Source organism: Thermobia domestica, chromosome 12, assembly GCF_964235325.1.
Source record: "Thermobia domestica chromosome 12, izTheDome1.hap1.1, whole genome shotgun sequence".
Classification (NCBI taxonomy): Eukaryota; Metazoa; Arthropoda; class Insecta; order Zygentoma; family Lepismatidae; genus Thermobia; species Thermobia domestica.
In genome coordinates this window covers 69836685-69862313 of record NC_137465.1, presented here as the reverse complement: position 1 = coordinate 69862313, position 25629 = coordinate 69836685, and the positions used below count along the sequence as shown (strand labels likewise).

The 25629-nt window shown below is 34.5% G+C and overlaps 1 protein-coding gene across 1 annotated transcript; it reads right to left on the bottom strand.

The window, feature by feature from the left end:
* Positions 1–171: 171 nt before the first annotated feature.
* LOC145665728 (putative gustatory receptor 28b) lies at positions 172–25629 on the bottom strand. The gene is made up of 3 exons (XM_081732871.1): positions 25562–25629; positions 4455–4544; positions 172–1095 (listed from the first exon to the last, which is right to left on the bottom strand). Exons 1-3 carry the CDS (start codon positions 25583–25585, stop codon positions 946–948), a joined length of 264 nt encoding a protein of 87 aa, XP_081588997.1. The 5' UTR covers positions 25586–25629; the 3' UTR covers positions 172–945.

Below are 25629 nucleotides of genomic sequence, written 5' to 3'. Positions count from 1 at the left end.
AAAATGCCTCCCTAATCTTGGTACTGATGGCAGGTTTAGCATAAAATATTTTCTTAATGTTGATTCTGGTATGTTGTAATATCTTTCTATTTCTCTAATTTTTATGCCATCGTTCCGTATTGAATCGACAGCATTTTACAAAGTTTCTTGCGAATAGGAATTCTTTGTGTAATGAAAAATGATGAAAATTGAACTTAGAACTTGTTCCACAATATTTGAATGGGTGGGGTGATGGTGGGTGAGTCATGTGCATTTGCACGCACCTTTACCGCATATGTGCCGTCGAAATAAACTTTATTCGCAACAATGGAACATTGAACGACAGGGCAACCTCATTATAGTATGTTCTACAGAAAGGAATTTCCTTTCACACTATACCTACTTTAATGTCATAAGATGCAAAATGTAGGGCTATCTCCTTATTTTCCACAGCTCGTAAATAACAACACAAGTAGGAATTTTCTTCCGTCTCGTCTAGCTCACTTCTCATCAACACTAAACCCACTGGGTCGTGTCAGCAGTGTTTCGCCTAGAAGCACCTAGGAACCAACACCTCATTGGAGTTGCTAATGGTATTCCAAATATGAGAAATTGCGGTGCGCACGATTATCCGCCGCGCACAATTCCTCCACTTAGCCATATGTGTTTGTAGAAAACAAAATACTTGGGAGATCTTCAGTTTATTAATTCATGTATATTTTCTGCTAGCCGCGATATTGTAGCTTCAAGGAAATGTACGATAGGTTTATAATCTAATTTCAGTGATATTGAACAGTATGATTAAAAGAATTAACATTTTGTGGCAACGTAAAATTTTACATCATAATTTGCTCATTATAATTCTTTTTATATTACTTCCAAACCAAGAAATCAGAGGAAAAACAGACCGTCTTTTTCCGTCATAGGCATATTCCATTGTGAAATTAAGTGTTTCCAATTCCTAATCTAACTTGCTGTAAATACAGTGGGAGTGAAATCTGTGCTGTTACTTTGTCCATTCGTGTAGCCAAACTGGAACTTAGATGATTGCGATGAGTTGCTCGACGATTGAAACTGAATCAAAATTACCAAATACGTTGTTACTGCAGCAACCACCTGGAATAAATAAATAAGTAAATAACGAAAAATTATGGTGAACAACCAATACTGGTGTTAAATAAATTCAATAAATGAAGATAATTCGAACGTTATAAAATGTGTTTGTCAAAGTCACATTCTTTGGTGCATGGTTATAGAGGCTTGGATTATTTTTTGATTGTTTCTAGTTTGTGATGCGGTATTGACAAAATAAACAGAATATTTCATTTGGTAGTCATATTTCCTAATATTTGGTTGGTATTAAGGGCTTGTGTTGACATGTTTTGAGGATTGTTTTGGTTATTCTAAGAGATGATTATTTTTTACTTTAGTCCCTTTGACCATGCAACAAAGAAATAAACTGAGAAGAAAAGAAATGACTTACAGGTACGTTCATAGACTGAATAAACCATACGTATATATTTGTTGCAAATTATTTTACCTAGTTACGCTTAAAATTATTTTCTATTTATTTACAATAGTGTTTACAATGGCTTTACATTGAGTTTAAGAAACAGATTACGGTTTAACTGTATTGTATGTTCAATAACAACACAGGTAGAAGAACTTTGACCCACTTTATCTTGCTCTTTTGGTCATTTTTACTTTATTTCCCTAGTTATGATAATCAATAATATAATATCCCGTTTACCAATCAAAAATTTTATAAAATTACAGCAATGGTTAATTTAATTATTTTTCTTCAAAAATATCGCTACTGCAAATCAATCATTTGAAGTTCTGGGGCGAGGGCTCCTATGTCTGTGTCAAAATAATTGGAAACAATCTTGATGATGTTTGCAATTGCATCAGAATTTGAAAAAAGGGATCAAAATTTATTTTTAAAGTACTCACAGCTTCAATAGCAAAATAAACCGGAAATGGAATCTCAGTTTGCTGACTGAACGTTTGTTATGTATCAAAATGCGTGAAACATTTTTTTCAATTGGGATTGAAACACAATTTCTTGTCAAAAGGACGTAATGCGAAGCGTATAAATCAGGCAGAAGCTGGTTTTGTCCTTGTAATTTTAAATTAAAGTCATCCATACGTTTTGTTAAATCCGTATAAAATTATAACTTCCTCAACAATTCATTGTGTAACTCTTCCAGAGAAAGATTCTTTTCATTCAGCAAAATTTCGCTTATTGTACGGATCTTAAACAATTGCACTAGAACTTTTCCGCAACTAAGTCAGCGTACTGCAGTATAAGATTATGTTAAATCACTTTCTCTAATCTCTTCAATAAGTAGTTGAATTGACGATGATTGAACGCATGCATTCTGATATATTTACAGCTGACATGACTGGCTTTAAAATTTCTGACATACCCAAACATTTTCCTCACAAATACTGTTGAATGTTGCTATGTTCGATTAATGGTTTTGAACTACCATCATTTTCTACAGTCATTAATAAGATTTCAATGATTCTTTTATTGGTTCCACACACATTTTTGTCAGCATTTGTGTTACATTTTCCATAGATCTTCGAAACGTCTGATGGAACGTTTAGGTTTGGAAATGTATACGCCGAAATACTTTATGAATTATTACAGGATGATCCAGATCGCAGATTACAATTCTACTTGCAATGTTGAATTTAAACAAAGAAGGTGATAAAACCATTCGAAAAGTGTGTTGGTCTTACGCAGCGAGTTTTAATCCTTCAAGCACTGTTAGTAGGCAACTGTGTATATAGGAGGGCAGAAAATTTCCATGTAATGTTTGAACAATTCACTCAACCTGGGGTTACCTTTGGGGCGAGCTTTTGATGTAAAGGAGTCACTGGGACTTGAGTCTATTTTTTTAACGAAACTATTATCCGCACCTGTATCTTAACATGCTACCGGATACTATTGTTCCAAGTACATCGACCGCATAATAATGACATCTATTTACAGCAAGATATAGCTCCTCCACATTATGCTGTAACAATGGGCGAATTTCTCGACAACGAATCATGCAATCATTAGGTAGATCGACGAGGGTCAGTTGAACGGCTACCACGATCAGCAGACTTCATACCAATGGACTTTTTCTTTTGGGGTGTTGCCAAAGATAAAGTTATTTCGCCTTTGGTTTGTTAAATTTCGTTCCGGAGATACAGCATTCCAAAACGAGCCCTTAATCTGTTTCAAATTTCCATTAGAAATTACATAAAGAAGAAATAGCCCATTGAGTCAGTTGAAAATGTTAATTATAACGGTATGGTGTTTGATACATCATTGAAAAGACCATGAAAAAGCTAACAAGTTTTGTTGATTCTTTCGTATGAGGTACCGTTTATAAACTGGCCATCATTATACTGTGAACTTTGTCTGTAAGAATTCACTGATAAAGATTACCTATTTCATAAACTGTGTCCTACATCAAATAAATTAACAAAAAACATTTCTTTTTCCATGATCTTTTCAGTGATGTACCAAATTTAATATCTTGTCCTTTAAAATTTACGAGTTACAACCGAGTACTCCATATTACACTGAGAAAAAAAATTGTAGGTGGCATACTTAAAAAGATAGGTTACATGCGTAATTCCTGTAGTTTTTGGACTTAACGTACACCAGACGTATAACTGAAAACGCATGTTTTATAATACTTTCTGTATAAGTGTTCCATCTATACGTACTTTCTGTATGAAACAATGTAGGCGGTCAGGATCTCACATACAAATGGACGTATATAGCATATAGCTGACGAAGGTAACATAAGTATATACATGTGATATACGGAAAACTGTTAGATGTCATACATCCTGCAACGGCATGATGTAACATCAAACGGCAGTGCCTATGTATCATACGGATAACGTATGCTCCGTATTGATTTCTATAGTAAGCAAGAGGATACCGTATATTTGTACAATATACCGCTGTCCGGAGAACGGATTTTTCTCAGTGTATGGGACCCTGTGCACAAAGTAGGGTGCTCAATTCAATACACCCCCTGAAAGTTTCCATTTTCAGTTTTTATTTCAAACTTTTATCTAGTTGTTAGTGATTTATAATCGTATCAAATTTCATTTGAATGTGCCAGGTCTCACAGTTATATAGTAGTCTTTTCATAAACGGAGTAATACATGAAAACTTTCTCCTACAAAGAATATTTGCTCTTCCACGATTCTTTCACCAATATGTCAAACGACATACTTTGCAATTTAAAATGCTCATGCAACTCCCGAGGCCCCATGATAGGAGACTCTGTGGAACAAGCAGAGCATTCCATTCAATAAAACTACTGATATTTTCCTATTTCATTTTTATTTCATCCTTTTATCCCTGCCCATTCATGATTTATAGGTACTGAACGTTTTATCTTTCCCATAAAATTCCACTAAACTTGAAAAGAATTTAGTTAAACAGTACTTGTACTTACCGAATGAAGAAGTGAGAGATTTATGGTAAATAATCCACATGCTGTGAACTCTGCCTTTTCATGGAGCAGCTGCGATGCAAAAAATTGAAGCTGAAAAGATAAAAGATGTATAGGCCTGGGCCTTATGCGGCCTCATTCTGAGGTATGATTAGCGTCATACTAAAGGCCTGACTACTACAGGGAACATATGTTAGTCGAACTCTTCAGTATGACACTAATCAGGCATCAGAACAACTCTGCATAAGGCCCAAGATATTTAAATTATCTCACTGTTAAAAAAACTAATATAAATCTTAAATTTAGGTACGTAAGGGCGTGCACATATGTAAGGGTTCCAGTGGATGAGTGCTCTCAAACTTGAGAAACCTTACATATGTTTGCAGTGTGATCCGTTTCTATGAAATTGAAAACATTTGATCTTTTACTCGTCTAAGTCCATCGAAATGTCTGTGCTTCACATACATGAAATATCTAACTATAGAGTAATTATGTCCTTGTATATACCAAGCATAGTCTGCAGCAAACAATAAACTGGATAGGAAATTTTTAAAAATTAGATGAAAAGACATTTACCGGATCAACAGGTGGTGGTTGCTTTTATTGAAGATGGTTGGAGAATAATATAACTGTCATTTTACCCAGTGATCACTTGTCAATTTCTAAAAGATCTGACTCCAGTATGTCCATCTAATCTGCAACTACTTTTGCCACTTTGTTTAAAATTGATGTCTCTTCCATCTTGTTTGTACGTATTGTTTCGTAACTTAAAAAAGGATTTGTTGCTAAGACAATACTACTTCAGATGCATCTCAATTATTACTGAAACTAGTTACATAGAGAAAGGGTTACAAATTAATAAATGTAGAACTTATAAATTTTAACAATTTACGCCTGTCATGGAGGAAGACCTCCATGCACGAACTTCTTGTGTGTTGCTTCTTAGCATAATTAATAAAGTACTTACAGGAAAGTTTGATGGTATAGGCTGAGGTCGATACTGAGAAGGCTCCAATCTAAGGTCGACTCACGATGCCCGTTCTGATTGATTGAATTGACTGGCCCAATGATTGACCCTTTGTTTAGCAACTGTTTAGTTTAAATACCATGTTTCTTGGCTTTTCACCTGTATAAGTTCCGTATTTTGGTTTTGTATTTTGACATTTTCACTTTCATTTTTAGATTCCACTTGCTTGAAAGTGCGTTTATGGAACCTCAGCCTGTTTGTTTCTTTTATTTTTAATTTTAAAGGTTTTAAACATACATTGATGAGTTGAAATTACATTGCATTGCCTCTTCCCTTCCCATAACCACTTGCAAAATAACCCCCTTAACATCTTATATTTCCCTAAGAATCCCCATAATTCCCATTTCAAAATTTCTTCGTCTGTTTAAAATTACTCTTTTTCCTGTAGCCACTCCCAACGAACCATGTTTGCTTCAGTCCAAATACCAGTATGCTCTCATCAATTCTACCACGTTTATCCCATTATCTGAAAACGATGTATTCGCCTGTAAATTCTCTGAGAAACCATTTTCTGTCGTATTCCCTCCATTAATCATCAGCTAGATACAGAAACATTGTGTTTGCATCATATACGCTTCCCTACAGTAGCTGGCTTATATAAACAGTTTTGTACCCTTTCATGTACTATAACACGTTCTGTCTCCATTACTTAAGAAATTCCCTTAAACACTCATTTATGATGTTATTTCTTTTCAGATGCGGTGTTTGCATTTTCGCTTCCTACTCCCTCCAATGCCAGGTCTTACCTAGATCTAACCATCCTTACAGTAACGCCTTTAACCCTTTTACTTATTATTCTCTTGGGATTCTATTTTTGCAAACGATATTTGATGTACATACAAGTCTTACAAACGCTTGACGCGAAATGTTCAATCGCAAACTGCACATTCTCGTGAAATCATAAGCCTACACTTACTTCCAAATTCCCTTATGCCTCCATCCACCAGCACCTCTAGTCCCCAGATTGATTCCACGAGACCACCCATTTCTTCCTCCCTTTCCTCGCACCCATAGCAAGTTCTGCCAGTAGTGCATAAACGCTATAGGCTTCCCTAGAGTTTCCCACCGCACGCTCCCCTCGAGCAACTTAATGAGCCCACCTTATAGTCAGGCTTTTATTTTATTTTGATTTGTTTTGTTTTTATTTATTGTTGTTTTATCTTTTTCTTTAATAAAGGAAATGGGTTAACTAACACCATGTTAAAAGGTTATGGGATGGGATGGAATAACGAGATGTTAGTAATGTGATATGATGATGATGCGTCAGGTAGTTCTAAAGGAAAGAAATTCTAGCATCTTCATTGTGTATTGAATTTGACTATAAGCACGAATATTAGTCTTCCGCCTCCAAAGAAGACCAAATATTCTCCGTAAAATTCCTGTCTCGTCTAATGTTCAGGAATATTTTTACATTGAGACACTGACAAAAGAGGAAATTCAAATACAAACTGTTGCGATGTCCTACACCCCAAAAACATCACATGTAGTGAGTATGTTTCGACTCAATTCTGCCAGCACCGTGTTAGCAAAGCATACCGGTTATGAGAATGTATATAATTAATTTGACAATAATTAGCGATATTTGTGCAATGAAATTCGTCTCTCAGTATGTAGTATCATCTTAGTTTTTAGAAAAACGAAAATACGCACACTAGATAATATAGGTAAAATAACAATAGTAAACTATATACAGAATATAAAGTATATACCTTTAATAATGTTGTAAACAAATGTAATCTATACTTATAAAAATATATATACAGTATGTATAAAGCTAAATGACTAATATAAATGTAAAGAAAGAAGATTGCTTAAAACTTGCTCTTAAAAGCTACTAATATGTATTTAACTGTTATGTTGTTTATCTGATGTATAAACGCTTATCAATACTTGAGATCAAAAACCATGTAGAGAACCTGGTATGTGTGTGACAGTGTGCGCCTCGAAGGCATATTAGGAGCAAACACATACTCTTTTGAAAATACATAGTTGAAATAAGATTAAATGAATAGTACGATCTGAATAACTTGCTTAATACGAGTTGAATATATTAAAACTAACAAATGAACTAACTTATCTCAATCCAACCTTGTGTAAATTAAATGAAAAGACTGACTTAATCCAGAACAGTGTTGAATTCAGACATTTTCACCCGGGGAAGAATGTGAACTTTTCGGGGGAGGGGGGGTTGTTTTTCTGTTTTTTTGCAAGAAAGCAGCATGTTTAACAATTCCATTCACATGCACATCTTAGCTAATTGCTGAAAAATATTCAATGTGAGATTATAATTAAAAAAGAAAACAATCGTTTAATTTTATCTAAAACATTAAATTAACACTGGCAAAAATATTTTAGACTAAACTTTAACTGCTATTTACAGTAGCTATTTTAGTTATTTTTTCCCTATATTCAGCAGTTACTGTTTGTTACTAATGTAGAAGTTTTTTTAAATCAACTCAAATATTTTTTGTTCTAAAACAAACATACGTAGGAATATCTTAACAAAAAGTAATCATTCTTTCTCACACTTCTGATTCTTAATCAAGTATATTAGCCTTTGTTTCTTCACTGCATACACATCAATAGTTTAGTTTACGAAATCTTCAGTAGGATTAGTGCCGTGTCGTGAAAAATCAGTGCTTGGGGCGAGAGTATACGACGGCACCCCCTACATATGAGTGAGGTTGACAGACCAGCTGCGAAAGGTGAGAAAATTTTAAAAAGTAAACCCTGCTTTGAGCACTTTTTATTACTTTTTTCCTTTCATTTTATATATGTGCACATGTCCACATGTGCACATATGTTTCATTCCTCTCTTTTTTCTTTCCTTCTTTTCTTTTCTTTTTCCCTCCCGAATCGTGCGAACCTTACTTCTGTGCTCGGGGCCGTTGCCCGCTTGCCCCTCCTTCGTCACCTTCAATTGCAATCTTTCACTTATATACTACTATTATATTGATAAATTCTATATAAATCTCTAACCCAGGAGGGATAACTGTTTCTCCCTGATCCCTCTAAATGACGCCCTCTGAATCTCACTCTTTAACTGACTTATTTTTAGTTAAAGAAAGGTGTGTTTACTTTAACAATCGTAAAACACATTTACATCTGTTACTTCCGATACGAGAAATGGGATTTAGGCGCTGTATTTCAAATAATGCAAGAACTGTACATTTTCAAGAACTGAAGTCTGCTGACATCAGATATCATATGGAATGATCGAAAGATCTTCCCTATCTTTCCTTTCCTATTTCAATCTGTCTAGTGCTACCTACTAATATATAATATAGGGCGAGAGTATAGTACCTACTAAAATACAAACCTTCCTTCAACAGTTGACAATTTTATGTTGTGCCAAACTCGGTCATAGCGCTTGGCTATTTTGGTATTCTACCTTAGATGTTTAATGTTTAATATTTATATAGAATGGATCTGCGTAATTTATATGTATATTGAGAGATCGGATTTCGTCTGCACGTGCACGGAAAGAAAAACAAATAATTGGATGAAGTAATTTCTACATTTTGTGACTGAAATGTTGGGAGTTTCTCCGGGGGGAATATTCCCCCCGGGCTACCCCCTGAATTCATCCCTGATCCAGAAATAAGATCAATACTAATTATAATAGTAGGCAAAACGATAGTTTGAACAAACGCTAGATTTGCCAATATATTATTAAAATTTCATGTAGTTGTACTTTAAATTGTGCCAAATTATCTAAAATACTATGGTGTGATATCCAAAAAAAAAAGTAAATAAAATAAAATAAAATAATAATAATAATAATAATAAAAATAAAAGACGCTTCATTTGGTACAAGAATGAGGCAGTTCCACCCGCTAATTCGAAAGAAATGCGGCAGATGGAGGAGTTTGTGTGAAAACCGAGGCAGCTCCAAAACGTTTTGTTTTAATTTGCTACATACTGGACAAAGTGGAGCTGCCTCCTTCTTGCACCAAACCCTTCAATTAATGCCAGAGTAATAAATGTACAGTGATATGTTGGCAAGGACTGTTAAACTTGTTAAAATAAATGTGAATTTACTTACCCTAAACTTTTAAAATTAGAAATAAAAGAAAAAAACAGGCTGAGGTTCCATAAACACACTTTCAAGCAAGTGAAATCTAAAAATGAAAGTGAAAATGTCAAAATACAAAAACAAAATAAGGAACTTATACAGGTAAAAAGCCTAAAACAGGGTATTTAAACTAAACAGATGGTAAACAGTGGATCAGTTATTGGATCAGTCAATAGAGCAGTCAGAACAGGCATCGTGAGTCGACCTTAGATTGGATCCTTGTCAGTATGGACCACAGCCTATACCATCAAATCTTTTCATTACATTACACTATGCATAAATATATTCTCAATAGTAATGTTCATAATTAATATTCATAAGTAACATTCCTAGATATCTTAATATTCTTAATATTATAACATATAAAAGTAACAATATCTTTATTTTTATAGACGGAACATGGCTCCCCAGCGGGGTATCGAACCCCGGTCTCCCGCGTGACAGGCCGTGATCGTCTAGTGCTTAGTCCCCCCAGCCCAGCCCGCCCGCTTCAAAAAAATATATAATATACAAAATTATACAAAAAGAGTAATATCACAAAATTTAACTGCTAAGTTTTAGTGGCCCTTTTCATCCACTAACATAGTAGTTAGTTATAAAACATAGTAAAATGAATTTGAAAATATTTTGCTAGTGCATATAACTCAATAGGCTCTGTACTCTAGTTAGCCGTGTAAGTAGAGCATAGCATTATATATACACACACACACACACATATATATATATATATATATATATATATATATATATATATATATATATATATATATATATATATATATATATATATATATGTGTGTGTGTGTGTATAATGCTATGCTCTACTTACACGGCTAACTAGAGTACAGAGCCTATTGAGTTATATGCACTAGCAAAATTATTTTCAAATTCATTTTACTATGTTTTATAACTAACTACTATATATATAAACTTAGAGGTAAGTGCTACCTCCTTTCTTCCATGCAAAGAATACTGCGTTACATAGCAGCTTTAGTTCTAACTCTCATAGAATAAGAAATAAAGTAGACCACTGGAACTCATCTATTATTTAGAGGACTATTGGTCCGCCTTATTATAAATAATTCTTGTCTCAAACATTAGCAGGCAATTGAGATTAAAGCTCTTTCCATGCTAAAATATAGACGAATTAAAGTAATCCTTAGCTAGCATAATCACATACACAAAAACAAACACACACACACACACACACATATATCTAAATAAGATGACTTACGTATTATATAAGTCGCATTTATTCCAATACTAATCAAAGTTTTGTATATACAGAAGTCTCGAACTTCTTTCGATGCTAATAATATTGCTGTCATAAGCAGCACCCGTAGGCTAAGTTAGTTTTATTAGTTAAGAAACGCTATATTATATAAAGGTTATTACATGCCCTTTTACTGCATCAGTAGTCTATTCTCCAAATATAGTGCTTAATTGTCAATTAATTTCCAATCTAGAGTTACTGCAATAAGCAGCTTTCATGAAAGTTAATATCTATTTAGTAATGAGCATAAGAGCATGTTTCTACTACCTAAGTTTAAGTAAGATAGTTTAGTTTTTTTTAATTACTCTAATTCGCATAAGTCTCATAACATTGCTAACAATCATCTATGTTTCATTGCCTCAACTCATATCCACGCATCTTGGCTTTATTTTCCTTTACGGCTGACGTCACCCGCTCTCAAAATTTCTACAAAAATAATTATACTAGGCTGATAACAATAATTTCATTGTAAAATAACTTTCAAAATTCTATGTCAAATTTTCCGTAAACATTTCTATTTTCTTTCTGTGTATGTCATAAGCATTTTCATAACGAAATGCCTTACATTTTCATAATAATTATTTCCGTCAAAACATATTTTTGTTTGCATCAAAATATCAGACACTATGTCTATTTTCAAAATTCTTATTTCCGTCAATATTTTAGTTCTGTATCAAAACAAGCAAGTCAATATAGACATGTTGACTCTTTTCCGCATGACGTTCTTCAAAACAAAACAAACAAACAAATAAACAAACAAACAAAAAAAACTCTTACTTTCATGAAGACCCAAATATTTATATTTTCTTCCTGATAACCTTCAGGTAGAAAACTTCTATTTTCTTCCTACGTTCTCTTTCACAAACATCTGATTTAATTTAAAAATAACTTCTAGAAATCTATGGCGTCTTGCTTCCATCAAAATATTATTCAAGCCACTCCAACTTTCACTTTTAGATTTCACTTTCTTGAAAGTGCGTTCACGGAACCTCATCTTGTTTGTTTCTTTTATTTTTAATATTAAATGTTTTTAATATACACTGATGAGTTGAAATTACATTGCAGTATTATAGAATATTAAGAGTTAAATGTGAAATATACAGTATCAGGACTCTTATTTTCATTCCCCTTTGAAATGCAATGGTTAGTCCTCTTTGAAATGCAATGATACATACAATTGGGCGGTGTTATGCAACAACCATTCAACTCACAACGAGTCAGTTTTGGGGAAATCGCAGTCATGGGTTTGTCGACCCCATAAGATATTATGTGGGTTGACTTTTCTCTTCATAGATGGCAGACCGATCCCAAACGCGATATCAGGATTTTTTTAAAGTATGTTCCTTACGTATGTTCGAACCCTCCAGCAGAGTTGTCATTTTTTAAATTTTGTGGGTTGTTGCATAACACCGCCCAATTCTACTTCTAGACCGCTCCCAAGAAAGAAAATTGAGCGTACATCTTAATAGATTAGAAGCAATATTTTGCTGTACCTGAAAAATTGCGCATATAGAAAATTCAAGATTTTTCGAATTGATATTTACATTTACTCTGTTCATCAGTGTATCATTTGGTGTTCTAATAATTTGATACCTATATCTATTTATAAGTTCTTTCTAATAATATTTCTTTTCTTTGAATTATAATTTATTTTCATTTTAGCAGGTGTGTTCTTTAGCAGATATACAGGGTAGGTCCAAAAAGTAATGAGACTTGCCATCACGCGGCGCTCCAGTCGCCAGCAGCGCGCTCTCCGGCAAGGGAATTTGTAGTGGGGCTCTAAGCTAAGCAACGCACTGGACATCAGTCGCGTCCGAGCTCTCATGTAGCAAGGATCACGCGTGGTGTAAAAGCTGTTTTTGTATTTTGGTTATGGCAGATATTCAAAAACAATTTTGTGAACCGTTGTTTTGCACATGTTGAGGTCTTCGGCGATTAAGCTTACACTCAAACGACAGTCGGAGTTCAGGAGATTTTTCACTTTGATCTCCCGTCCATTCTTGAACTTTCTGAAGCACCGGAAAACCTGGGCTCTTGATAGGGCGTTCCTTTGTAAGCCTTCTTGACCAAGGCAAACGTCTTGTAAGCATTTTTGCCCTGGTGAAATGAAACATTAATGCGAGTGCTCCATTTGTTGTGTTTTTTGTGCCAAAAACTCGAAAACAGCTTTTGCGCCAGGCGTGATCCTTACTGCATCAAACTCGAACTGATGTCCAGTGCGTTGCTTAGCTCAAACCCCCCACCACAAACTCCCTTGCCGGGGAGCGCGCTGACTCCGACTGGAGCGCCGCACGACGGCGAGTCTCTTTACTTTCTGGACAGACCCTGTATATCTTGTGCTGCGAGTGAAAACATACACTAAATTATCTGATTAACCTGCACGTGTACTAATACCCACACGACCGTCATTGTATGAGAGGTAGAAGTGTTCTAATCGCGTTTACCAACACCATTCACTTGCCTCAACACTGCAATCTCTCCCGATAACACTGAAAACCTTCTCGGTGATGGGCTGTGTCAAGAATAATCATGAAAGAAAACCGGGAACTTAGACCGTTTCTGAACACTCAATTCTTTAGTATTCATAGACTCACACGTGAGATCATGTTAGCTCTTAGGGCGTGTTAAACGATACATAAAATCACTTAATTGTAAAATAGGCATTTCTTGGGATCATTCTGGAATTGTAGACAAATTTTTACACATACTTATTATACAAATTGTTACACATCGTCGCATACACAGTAGATTCATGGACAAAGGTAAAGAATATATAATGAGGCAGTTTGGCGATAATTTCTACAATGATTAATAGCTTTTAATTAATATTCTGTGGAGATTCTCTACATTTGACAGTTCTTAATGATATATTTTTAAAATGTTGTAGTTACATTCACGGGCGGGCCCTTTTATAGTATGGCGATTAGAGTGAAACGTATATTTTTTCGCGCATGTATAATGAAGCATCTTGTTCATTTAAATAACACAGAAGATATATGTAAATAACACAGAAGATATATGATAATATATGCAGCTATGAATTACGAAGCGTACGGACGTTTTATATGGAAACAGAATGTGACGTATAATGAATGATTTCCACTTTTTAGATTGTTTAAGAAATGCTAATTTGACAAACAGAATATAACTTGCCTTTAGAAATAAAATATGCAGATCACACACGTGTAAGATGTTAATATATTTTTGTTGAATTTATATGCATGACATCTCGCATAGTATACTTCACAGCATGGCTGCGGTTGTTCGAGTGGGGCAAAGAAGGTTCTAGAAGTTTCGAGGTTGCTCTCAAGATTAATAGAGTTATATAAATACCGATTCATTAGCATGATCTGTACATGTACAAACAGCACTAAACCTTTTGCTTAACAGACTTTGTTACTTATATGTAGCTATAAATTGTGTAAGACGTATAACAGGTATTTATAAAGTATATGTTAAGAAGGAAGTTATATGGGACAGGGAACCACGACACTACCGGGAATCGAAGCAGAGATGTTTCACGTTGAAAACTGTACGCTAATTTTTTTATGCTCGCACTGTGGACTTTTCAGTTATATGTAATACAAATGGTATAAACTTTACTGTGTAAGAACAAACTTATATTCAACAGGGAGTCAACAGAATCCAAGCCGGGAATAGAATTTGTTTTTCACATGCAAAGCTAATGCGTTACATATATGGTTGGGAACGTTAGTGCTACTTTGAATATTATATTTTATATTTTTGTAATTTGAAAAGTCGTAATACGGTAAGTAACTATTTGCATTTTTGTTTTTTTCTTTTCTACGTCGTGAATTAAATATAAACTGTTATAATCAATAGAAGCACTGGAGAATAAAAACCTATTTTCCTGAATTGTTTGCTGTTGAAATACAGCGGAGGTTTTTAGCGTAAAGGATTATAGATTGGTTTTAAAACATGGATTTAGCATAATCTTTGAAGCTTAGTACAATTGATGAAAATTATTTATCATCTTTGCCGAGGACAGAATTTTCAGCATTGCCGGAAGTGACCGTGCAATTTCCGCCATTGGAAACATAAATTAGCCTGTCTAAATTGGATGTATTGAGATAGAGTTTTTACCATTGCCGGAAGTGACTCCAGAAATCTTTGCTACTGGAAACTGTTTTTTACAGCCCAAATTGGAAGCATTGGTATTTTTTACTGAGGGAAAAAGAGAAGTTATTTTGCCAGTGGTAATCGCGCAACCGAAGGCATTGGGAACATATATATTAGTTGGGATACATTTTCATATAAATACTAAGTTTTATATATGTTTAAGATATATTAGTGGAGAAGGAGTTATAGTTTTGAGATTCTTTGGTAGGAATTAGCAGATTTTGTGCTCTTTCTGAAATTTCAGATTCATTTTGTTGCGTGAAATCACAGCACTTTAACTACATATAGCATTTGTGAAGAATTCAACATATTTAACACAAAACTCAACTGTAGTGTTTTAACGTGATCCATCATAGTAACTTGCCTGTTTTGGTTGGAAGAGAGGAAAAAACTTGAATGAATTGGGTCTTCTATTCTATAGATGGTCGACATACTTAAAAAATGAAAAGTCACTTTTATTTTCTTTGGTACAACTGAATAAGGTCGCCGAGGATTTTATGTTAATTTTCCTTGTTTTGTATTGTTTAAAAGGAAATTTACATCTCTGAAATGTCTGCAGAATGTAATTCATGTGGATTTATGTCATTATATCACCATAGTCGCTAAGTTATATATAATATATATATATATATAAAATATATTAAGTTATATAAATATACTAAGTTATATATATATAAAATATATTAAGAAAACGATGATATAATAGCAGCGACTGCTGATTATGTTTTCTGTAACAGCTAACAAGGGTCTTATTTCTGTTTCTGTATGTATGTGTGTGTGTTTGACCTTCAGAATTTTCGTACAAAGGATCATTAAGTTGAATATTTTTCTTCATCTTTTAGGAAACAATATGTTATATATGAGGTTAGGAAGTTTGGATGCTATGATTAAAATATATTCCTTATTAACTAGTTAGTTGTGACTTTACGTACAATTAAACGAAAACAAATTAAGTTTGCGGAGGGAAACCTATGTGTGTGTTTGTGTTTCTAAGTTTATTGCCTCACAATTATATTTCTCGGATAAATAAGACGGATGAATAAAGCACGCAATTAAGATTTGGTGTAACGAAAATGTATGAGGAAACGGGAGAACTCCGGGCACAATGTTTTGTACTAGAAATACAGTCTGAATGAAAAAAGCATTTCGTTTCAGAAGTGACTTATTTTATGGATAGCACTACCGTTTACGAAGATTTAGTACCGAACATTTTATAAGGAAAGAAATGTATTGTAGGTAAATAATATTGCCAGCGTAATATGGTATAGTTAACGGATGAGATTTTGAATATGGAATTAATTTTTTATCTAATTGCATACAAAATACGTTAGGTTGAAGGAAATGGATCGAAAATAATAAGTTGTGTTATATTAATGAAGTTGATTGTTTGATTGAAGGGTATTTCTTTTAACACTGAAAACCTTCAATTGTTTTCCGCCGAGAGTTTAGTAGCAAAAGTTAACAAAAAACCGCATCAACGAAGAGAAACAGTGGTAGAAAAAAACATCAGTAACAGGTCCTGCTAAGCATTTAAGACTAATTGTCACTACATCAAGCCTGCAGCTGTGGTGGAATTAAATGTAATCAACCCTAGTGTTATCGTCCACACTCTTTCATCAATTGTGTGTTACGTGACACGAATATAAGGATTTAGATTACAATGACAAAACCGTTAATATGGAATCATCTCGCTCTAGGAAAGCTCCAGTGGTGCTGCGGGCATACAAAAAATGGGCCGGTAATTGATGGAAATTCTCAAATATAATCGGACAATCATTGCTCACCTTATTTCAAAGTCTTGTTTATTTATAGTAGACTCCCTGAAAAGAATACGATTCGCGTTGTCTCCGTCCAACCATAAAACATGACATCGGCTCTGTAATGTTGTGGTATGCAATATCATGGTTTTCAGTAAATCCTGTGCTAACTTTTACCGGTTGCGTCAGTGCATATGGTTATGTCCATTTTAGGGGGACATGTGCATCTACTAATCCAGATGTTGTTTTCGAGTAATGATACCATTTTCCACGAAGATATGTCCATTCACAAAACTGGAACTGTTACGATGCGATTTGAGAAACATCTGGATAAAATTAAACATAGCCTAATTCCCGGATTTGAACATAATTAATCATCTGTGAGGTTAGTTAAAAAAAACATGAGTCCGGTGTAATTTCCGCCTCAATCCTCTCTCATAAAACTAAATAATGCAGTGCGCACGGAATAGTGTAATATTTCACTTTCTACCACTTACGACTTCTGTGACTCCATTCCATATCGCATCAAAGCAGCTCTGTTAGCAAAGATGAATTCTAACCACTTTTTTCTAGCTGGAAATAATACTACACACTTTTTTCGTAACTTTGCTGGTACACTAAAATGCAGGAGTATACAAAGGAAATTTGCATTAATTTCTCTTACTACAATATTTTGCTATTAACGTTCTTTTTGTCAAACTACATTCCAGATGGTTTTGAAGCAGGAAATTATACTACATATTGTTTTTAACTTTTCTGATTAACTTTTCTTATCATTGGAAACTGTATTATGAATACTTTTAAAATAGTATGAATAGAAACATTTGCCTGTGTACAGTACATAATAAATTAACAAACTTTAAATACTCAGTTTTCAAACTAAATATCAATGTAATCACACCAATTGATCTTACGATTGTAATCCATTTTTAAACATTTAACAAAGTTAACATATTATTTTGCACGGCTGAAGACTTACAAACAATTGAATTGGTCAAATAATATACTATGGCGTATTCTTCAAACTGCTAACTAGATGTTTCGTTAAATTGTAACCTAATATAATAGTCTAAAACAGAGGTAAGTAGACCAATGCCTCACTGTGTCCGAAAACTGACACTTACGGCATTATATCAGGTAATTTATCATAAAATACTAGTAATCGTATAATACAGTTCTCTTGTAGTTACGATAATATAAAAAATGCTTGATACTATTGCTTGATACTAATCTTCTATAACAGTTCATATACCCATCAACTGCATTGGAGTTGTCCCTATTGTGGTTCGGAACCGATATTACTGTTAATATGCCATTCTTTATAATCTTGTTATATAAAACATAAAATTAAAAATGAATCCAAACATGTAGTCGATAACCTAATACGAAATAAAATCTTCTCAACACCACTTGAAAATATAATTTACTAATTTACTTATCTATTTCAAGTCCCAGGTACAGTTAAAATGGACATTCGTGTGAGCAATTATTCAATTCCTTGTACAAACATTCGTTTTCGTAATGCTATCTTAAACACAGGCTACTTTTCACCTGCGTAAAAGGAAATCCACAGTTCTCAATAGACATACTTTCTCGTTACAACCAATAGTAATGGCTCAAATTCCACTTTAAACAGCAGCCCTCCCCAATTACAGAAAATAGTAAGTTCAGTATTTCGATTCGATACAATTGCAATGGGTAAAGACCACAACAGTTCGTCTTAAATTACCAAATTTAATTCAGTAAGTGCAAACTGCACAATATAATCACTTTAAGGTTTAGGAGGTTCTAATTTCGTGAGTACAACACTTCTGATCTGTTATAACGGTATGTCATGTATTCACTCACAAATATAACTATACTGTATATGCAGATAACTAAAACATTAAAATACTATTTCCTAAGGCCTTTGTAACAATTACAATAAAGTTCAAAATTGTCGAAATTCAGAAATTTTTTATAAAGAAAGACTAAAGTGACACACCTATTTCAACTGAAAAAGGAGGACATATTAGCTATTACCGGTAATAGAAGGTATTAAATTATTTCGCTTTTAGCGGCTGTAACACCATTAGAAGAATATTTTCTTGTTTTTCTAACTTAGAAACAACATCTATAAATAAAATACACTTTTAGTTCACACAAATATTCATTACACTTCAAGTAAAATACAAAATCGTATCAGGCTGTCTGTAAATATCATATGCAACCCTCAACACATTTTCAAATTGTCGGTTGCATAATCTTCTAGGTGCCAAAGTCAAATATTCATACTCATTATTATATACACAAAACTTACCGGTCCCTCCGTCAGGCTAATCGCCTAGTTCACAGTCATGCTAATAATTGTCGCCAATTGTGCTGCTGCTTGCCTTCTACCTGACGCTGTCAAACAATGTAAAAAAGCTATACTGTTCCAAGTGGTATCTTTTATTATATATCAAATATTTCAATTTGTATATAAAGCTAATCCTAATAAAAACAAACGGACTATTAGTGTCACTACCTACAGTGTTCAGATGATGCCAAAATTGTTCTAACGTGCATTACCTGTTATTACATATATCTCCTTTACTAATCTACTATTTGTATACGCATAGTCGCTACTAAACTCTCAGCGGAAAACAATTGAAGGTTTTCAGTGTTAAAAGAAATACCCTTCAGTCAAACAATCAACTTCATTAATAAAACACAAATTATTTTCGATCCATTTCCTTCAACCTAACGTATTTTGTATGCAATTAGATAAAAATTTAATTCCATATTCAGAATCTCATCCGGAGTTCTTCCGTTTTCGTAATATATATAACTAAGCGACTATGGTGGTATTTACTATAAAAAAAATTAATTCCATATTCAGAATTTCATCCGTTAACTTTACCATATTTCGCTGGCAACATTATTTACCTACAATATGTTTCTTTCCTTATAAAATGTTCTTTACCAAATCTTCGTAAATAGTAAATAGTACTCTCCATAAAATAAGTCACTTCTGAAACGAAATACATCCTTGTTTTAAGTATGTCGAACATCTATAGAAGAGAAGACTCAATTCATTCAAGTTTTTTTCCTCTCTTCCAACCAAGAAAGGCAAATTACTATGATGTATCACGTTAGAACACTACAGTTAGGTATTGTGTTAAATGTTATAATTCTTCACAAATACTATATGTAGCTAAAGTGCTGTCATTTCACGCAACAAAATAAATCTGAAATTCCGCAAAGAACATACAAAATCTGCTAATTTCTACCAAACAATTACGCAACTAGAACTCCTCCACTATGAAAATGTATCAAAAATGATATAAAGGGTGTTTCAAAACAACACCGACAAAGTTTGGGAAGTGATTCGCCACACCAAGATAACACATGAAGTATACCTGGGTGCACAAATGCTTCCTTTCGGAGTTATAGGCTCCCGAAAATAGGAAAAAAGGATTGTAAAGGTCCATAGCTACAAAAGTATGAGACATACCGTAGCCGGGTCAAGACTTCATTTAGGAACTAGTATGTGCCCTATTCAAAAATCCATGTCTCAGAACCTTGCGGTATTTCCGCAACAATTTTTATAGAGGTAGTTTGTGAGTATTTCAAATTATATGCCCGTTGCCTAACTCCCTCTATAAAAATTGTTGCGTAAGTACGTTAGGATTCTGAAACGTGGATATTTGGATAGGGCACATATTACTTCCTAAGTAAAGTCGTGACTCGACTACGGTAGGTCCCATAGTTTTGGAGGTATGGACATTTAAAGTTCATTTTTTCCTGTATTCGGCAGCCTATAACTTTGAAAGGAAGCATTTGTGCATCCAGATTGGTCTATATATTTTTGTCTTATCTTAACGTGATGAATCAACTCCCAAATATTGTCGATGTTGTTTTGAAACACCCTGTATATATTTCCAGTGCCTTCGGTTGCGCGGTTACCACTGGCAACATAACTTCTCTGTTCCCTCAGTAAAAATGCCAGTGCTTCCAATTTGGGCTGTAAAAACGTTTTCCGGTAGCAAAGATTTCTGGAGTCACCTCCGACAATTGTAAAAACTCTATCTCCCGGCAAAGATGTCAATAAATCCAATTTAGACGGGCTAACTTTTGTTTCCAATGGCGGAAATTGCACGGTCACTTCCAGCAATGCTGAAAATTCTGTCCTCGGCAAAGATGATAAATAATTTTCATCAATTGTACTAAGCTTCAAAGATTATGCTAAATCCATGTTTTAAAACCAATCTATAATCCTTTACGCTAAAAACCTCCGCTGTATTTCAACAGCAAACAATTCAGGAAAATAGGTTTTTATTCTCCAGTGCTTCTATTGATTATAACAGTTTATATTTAATTCACGACGTAGAAAAGAAAAAAAACAAAAATGCAAATAGTTACTTACCGTATTACGACTTTTCAAATTACAAAAATATAAAATATAATATTCAAAGTAGCACTAACGTTCCCAACCATATATGTAACGCATTAGCTTTGCATGTGAAAAACAAATTCTATTCCCGGCTTGGATTCTGTTGACTCCCTGTTGAATATAAGTTTGTTCTTACACAGTAAAGTTTATACCATTTTTAATTACGTATAACTGAAAAGTCCACAGTGGGAGCATAAAAAATTAGTGTATAGTTTTCAACGTGTAACATTCCTGCTTCGATTCCCGGTAGTGTCATGGCTCCCTGTCCCATATAACTTCCTTCTTAGCATATACTTTATAAATACCTGTTATACGTCTTACACAATTTATAGCTACATATAAGTAACAAAGTCTGTTAAGCAAAAGGTTTAGTGCTGTTCGTACGTGTACAGATCATGCTAATGAATCGGTATCTATATAACTCTATTAATCTTGAGAGCAACCTCGAAACTCCTAGAACTTCTTTGCCCCATTCGAACAACCGCAGCCATGCTGTGAAGTATACTATGCGAGATGTCATGCATATAAATTCAACAAAAATATATTAACATCTTACACGTGTGTGATCTGCATATTTTATTTCTAAAGGCAAATTATATTGTTTGTCAAATTAGCATTTCTTAAACATTCTAAAAAGTGGAGATGATTCATTGTACGTCACATTCTCTTTCCATATAAAAGGTCCGTACGCTTCGTAATTTATAGATGCATATATTATCATATATCTTCTGTGTTATTTACATATCACATTTATTTAAATGAACAAGATGCTTCATTACATATGCGCGAAAGAATACGTTTCATTCAAATTGTCATACTATAAAAGGACCGCCCGTGAATGTAACTACAACACATTAAAAATATACCATTAAGAACTGTCAAATGTAGAGAATCTTCACAGAATATGTAATTAAAAGCTATTAGTCATTGTAGAAATTATTGCCAAACTGCCTCGTTATATATTCGTTACCTTTGTCCATGAATCTACCATACTTGTATAATTTGCGATGATAATTCAACTAGTAGCACCATTGTTTCTACAGGAAACTTTACCAGGCTTTCTTTTTATAGTAGCCAGTGTATTTGGACATTCACACTAAACACATCTTACCCAACACAAATGTATTTTGCGGTATTAATTTCATCAATCAGATATACGATTGCCATTCCATAAATAATGATCACTAATCTTCCATCTTGTGACAATGGAAGATTGTCCCACGAGTTTAGGATCATACTGTAGCTTTTCTCTGAATAATGATGGCAAAATTCCAGATTAGTACTTGGTTTGAGAAGGAGATAAAAATTCTAAGTTATGTAATAGTATTCAATACCTTACTTGTGATTTAATACTTTGTTTTTTCTTTACGAAGGAGAAATACACTTTCCGTTTTTACCATTTAAAGGTGTATTTTATATCATTTAAATGTTTATTGTTTAATTTCAGAATAATTAACTGTTAGTTGGAATTCCCGATGATGAATAGTTCTCACGTAAGTGCAGTCGTTTATCGTTATTTGTGATGATAGATGTCACGTCGAGCATGGCGCTTTATGGTTTAATCGTTGTTACACGGCATCACATGCCTTGTCGTCGAACATGACATGGAAAATGCAAAATGGACAATTGATAACGCCGACATATGTAGTCGCAGTTTGAAAGAGTTAATGTATAAGTGTATTATGCCCATAAATACAATCAAGTACAAAACTTAATGAAATTCTAATTATGAAAGATAGCATTTATGTCGTATTAATCCTGTGAATCTCAGGAGTCCGTCTGGCCCGCTTGACTGAAATGACGTAGGTACAAACTCTTTAGCGACAGAGAAACCCTGTATGACTTCGATAACACGAAGCATGTCCGTATTAGGAAGAACAGTGATCAGTGCATTGTGGTTTACGGAGTGTGCAGTGCATATCGGTCATGGTGAACGTGTCCTAGGAACTCATGATGACTCAAAGAATACATATGAATGATGAATGCGCAGTCGTATCATCAATAGATTAGAAATAGAGCAGTCAACAGGGCATGGATAGGGACTTAAAAGTGTTCCTCGCAGTATTGTGTCACGACTGTGGAGTCGTTTCCTGGCTAGTAAAATCATTGAAAGTCGGCATGTTCTAGGTTGCCGACTTGCAACAACACCGCGTGCCGTGATGTTCTTAAATGCCTTATAAAGAATACACTACTACAAAGAGTACAACGACTACACCACAGCAGGTACACTATTTCGAGACGTTGCAGCTGCTTCTGGGATCCATGTAACACATGAAACCGTATACCAGTGGTTACACGAATTAACATTGTATGCCCAGCGGACGGGACCGCCAGGTGCATACCTGTCTCACAATAGCAGCGCCAGGCATGCCTACTCTGTTGTATAAACCACAGTGATTGGACCTCAGAACAGTGTAATAGTATACTCTAGAATGACGTGTGACGATTCAATTTGGAGACTAATTCTCACCATCTGTTTTTTAGAGGCACCAGGAACACGTTATCACCACCAAAATGTTGAAAGAGACAGGTATAAAGCCCTTCTTACCATAGCATCATGCTAGTATCTCTACACTACTTTATGTAGTCCAGAAGCGGACGGAAGCATACGAAATCAACAGGAACATCATTCGTGAACACTATGCCCATATGTTTTGTGCTGCATGTGGACTGATTTTCGTCTTATAGTTGACAATACACGTTCACATAGAGCACAATTGGTGAAGAATTACCTGCAGCATGAGATCATTACACGTCTTTAGTTGCCAGTGCGGTCACCGGATCTCAATACTATGGATCATGCATGGGATGCCCTGGGATCATGCATGAGACGACGAATTGCAACTTTGACGCCTCCACCACGGAGAGGGTGCTTCTTAAAGAATGCTTTACTACAGGAGCTGCTTTAGAGTTTAATCCGCAGGATAGGTGCATGCTCTGTGGCCTGTGTAACTGTTCACGATAACTACACCCGTATTGGGCATTTCTGCCAACAAAAACCTGGACTTGTGACAGATAACAAATGGTGAACCACATAACGTAAGAGTATTTAGTCTGATTTTTCATTGGCCATGTGTAATTGCAAATGTTTGTTTTATTTATACGTATCTGTTCTACGCTTCTGAGCGAGCAGATGCAATTTTGTACACTTTTAGTCACTTCTGCCTTCCAGAGACTATGTTCAAAAAGTTGAACCTAGATCCTTCAAACCGGAAACCGTGAGAGCTCTACCATTAACCCACTACGGTCTCAATAGACAGATGTAGGTGTATATATAAATGGATCAAATTGAAAATCTCTTTGTTTCGAAGTCTATTAAAATACTAACTTCTTATTGTATTTCACATTTTTAAGAAATGGAATGTTCTTCTGATGCAACTATTCGTTTGTGTCCCTTCTAAGCCGTAGTCACCTCATTTGTCCCAATTTATATTGTTTCACATATTTTTGGATTACTGTAATATGCATATCTTGAATTTCCTTTCCGTTTGTTTTTTTATTTCCGTTGCATCAGAAATTACTTTATACACCCTAGCCATGAAAATTAAATACACTAGAAGGAATACCTAAAATATGGAATTATGGTGATGTAAATAGAAGCGCATTTCTGCCGAGCATCACATGAGTTGGCTAGGGCCTCTACTAACAGTTACAAAATTAACAACAGGTAGCTGCGGTTACGTGGTGGAAGTGCGTTTGTCCGTTATTGTTATTTCAAACGATTGAAATATACCTGGTTGGCGCATGCAGCAGCCTTATCAGCAGGTTTCCATCTTGGATCGTGGGTGAATTGCAGGATAACAGAGCTAGAGCACCTTTTGAGAATTAGGTGTTTGTGTTGATTATAAAGTAGTCATAGTGGTAAGAGCTGGGAATCAGGGGTTCTAGGAAGAAGAAACACATTGACTTCAAGTATCCCCAAAATTCCTCTATAACTCCAATCGAGAGGATATTTTGTGAACTTGGAATGATCCTAAGAAATTTGCTTATGACTGGCTCAATGGAAGTTTAGAATTTTCTCCGCCCAATCTGACTTTAGTCAGTAGCACCATGATGGTGGTATCGTTATTTATTGATACGACTGCGATAAAGAGGGAAAGGCATGCATTCTGCATCGATGGAATTCTATTGGATCAAATTATCACTTTTATCTAATCTGAATTAATGGAACCTTAAGAAGATGCCATCACATTCTGGATGTATTGGAACCTATCCTGGTTTCACTTTTGATGTTTGTAAATGGGCATCACGCATATGCCAATAAGAAGCCCATCGCACAGAGTGGTAAATGTGATCAACCCAATTTTTTACTATAAAATATCTGAATACCAAGTTCGCCGTTGGTAAATCCTCACATCCCTTAGATTACAATTTTAATAGCTAGCTGTGCTTTTCTAATCTTGGTTTAAAGATTAAATACTTACCTCTTCTTTTGCTTCTGGATGCATATCTCTCCTCAGCAATCTATGTACAAGTACTCCAGTTCTATTAG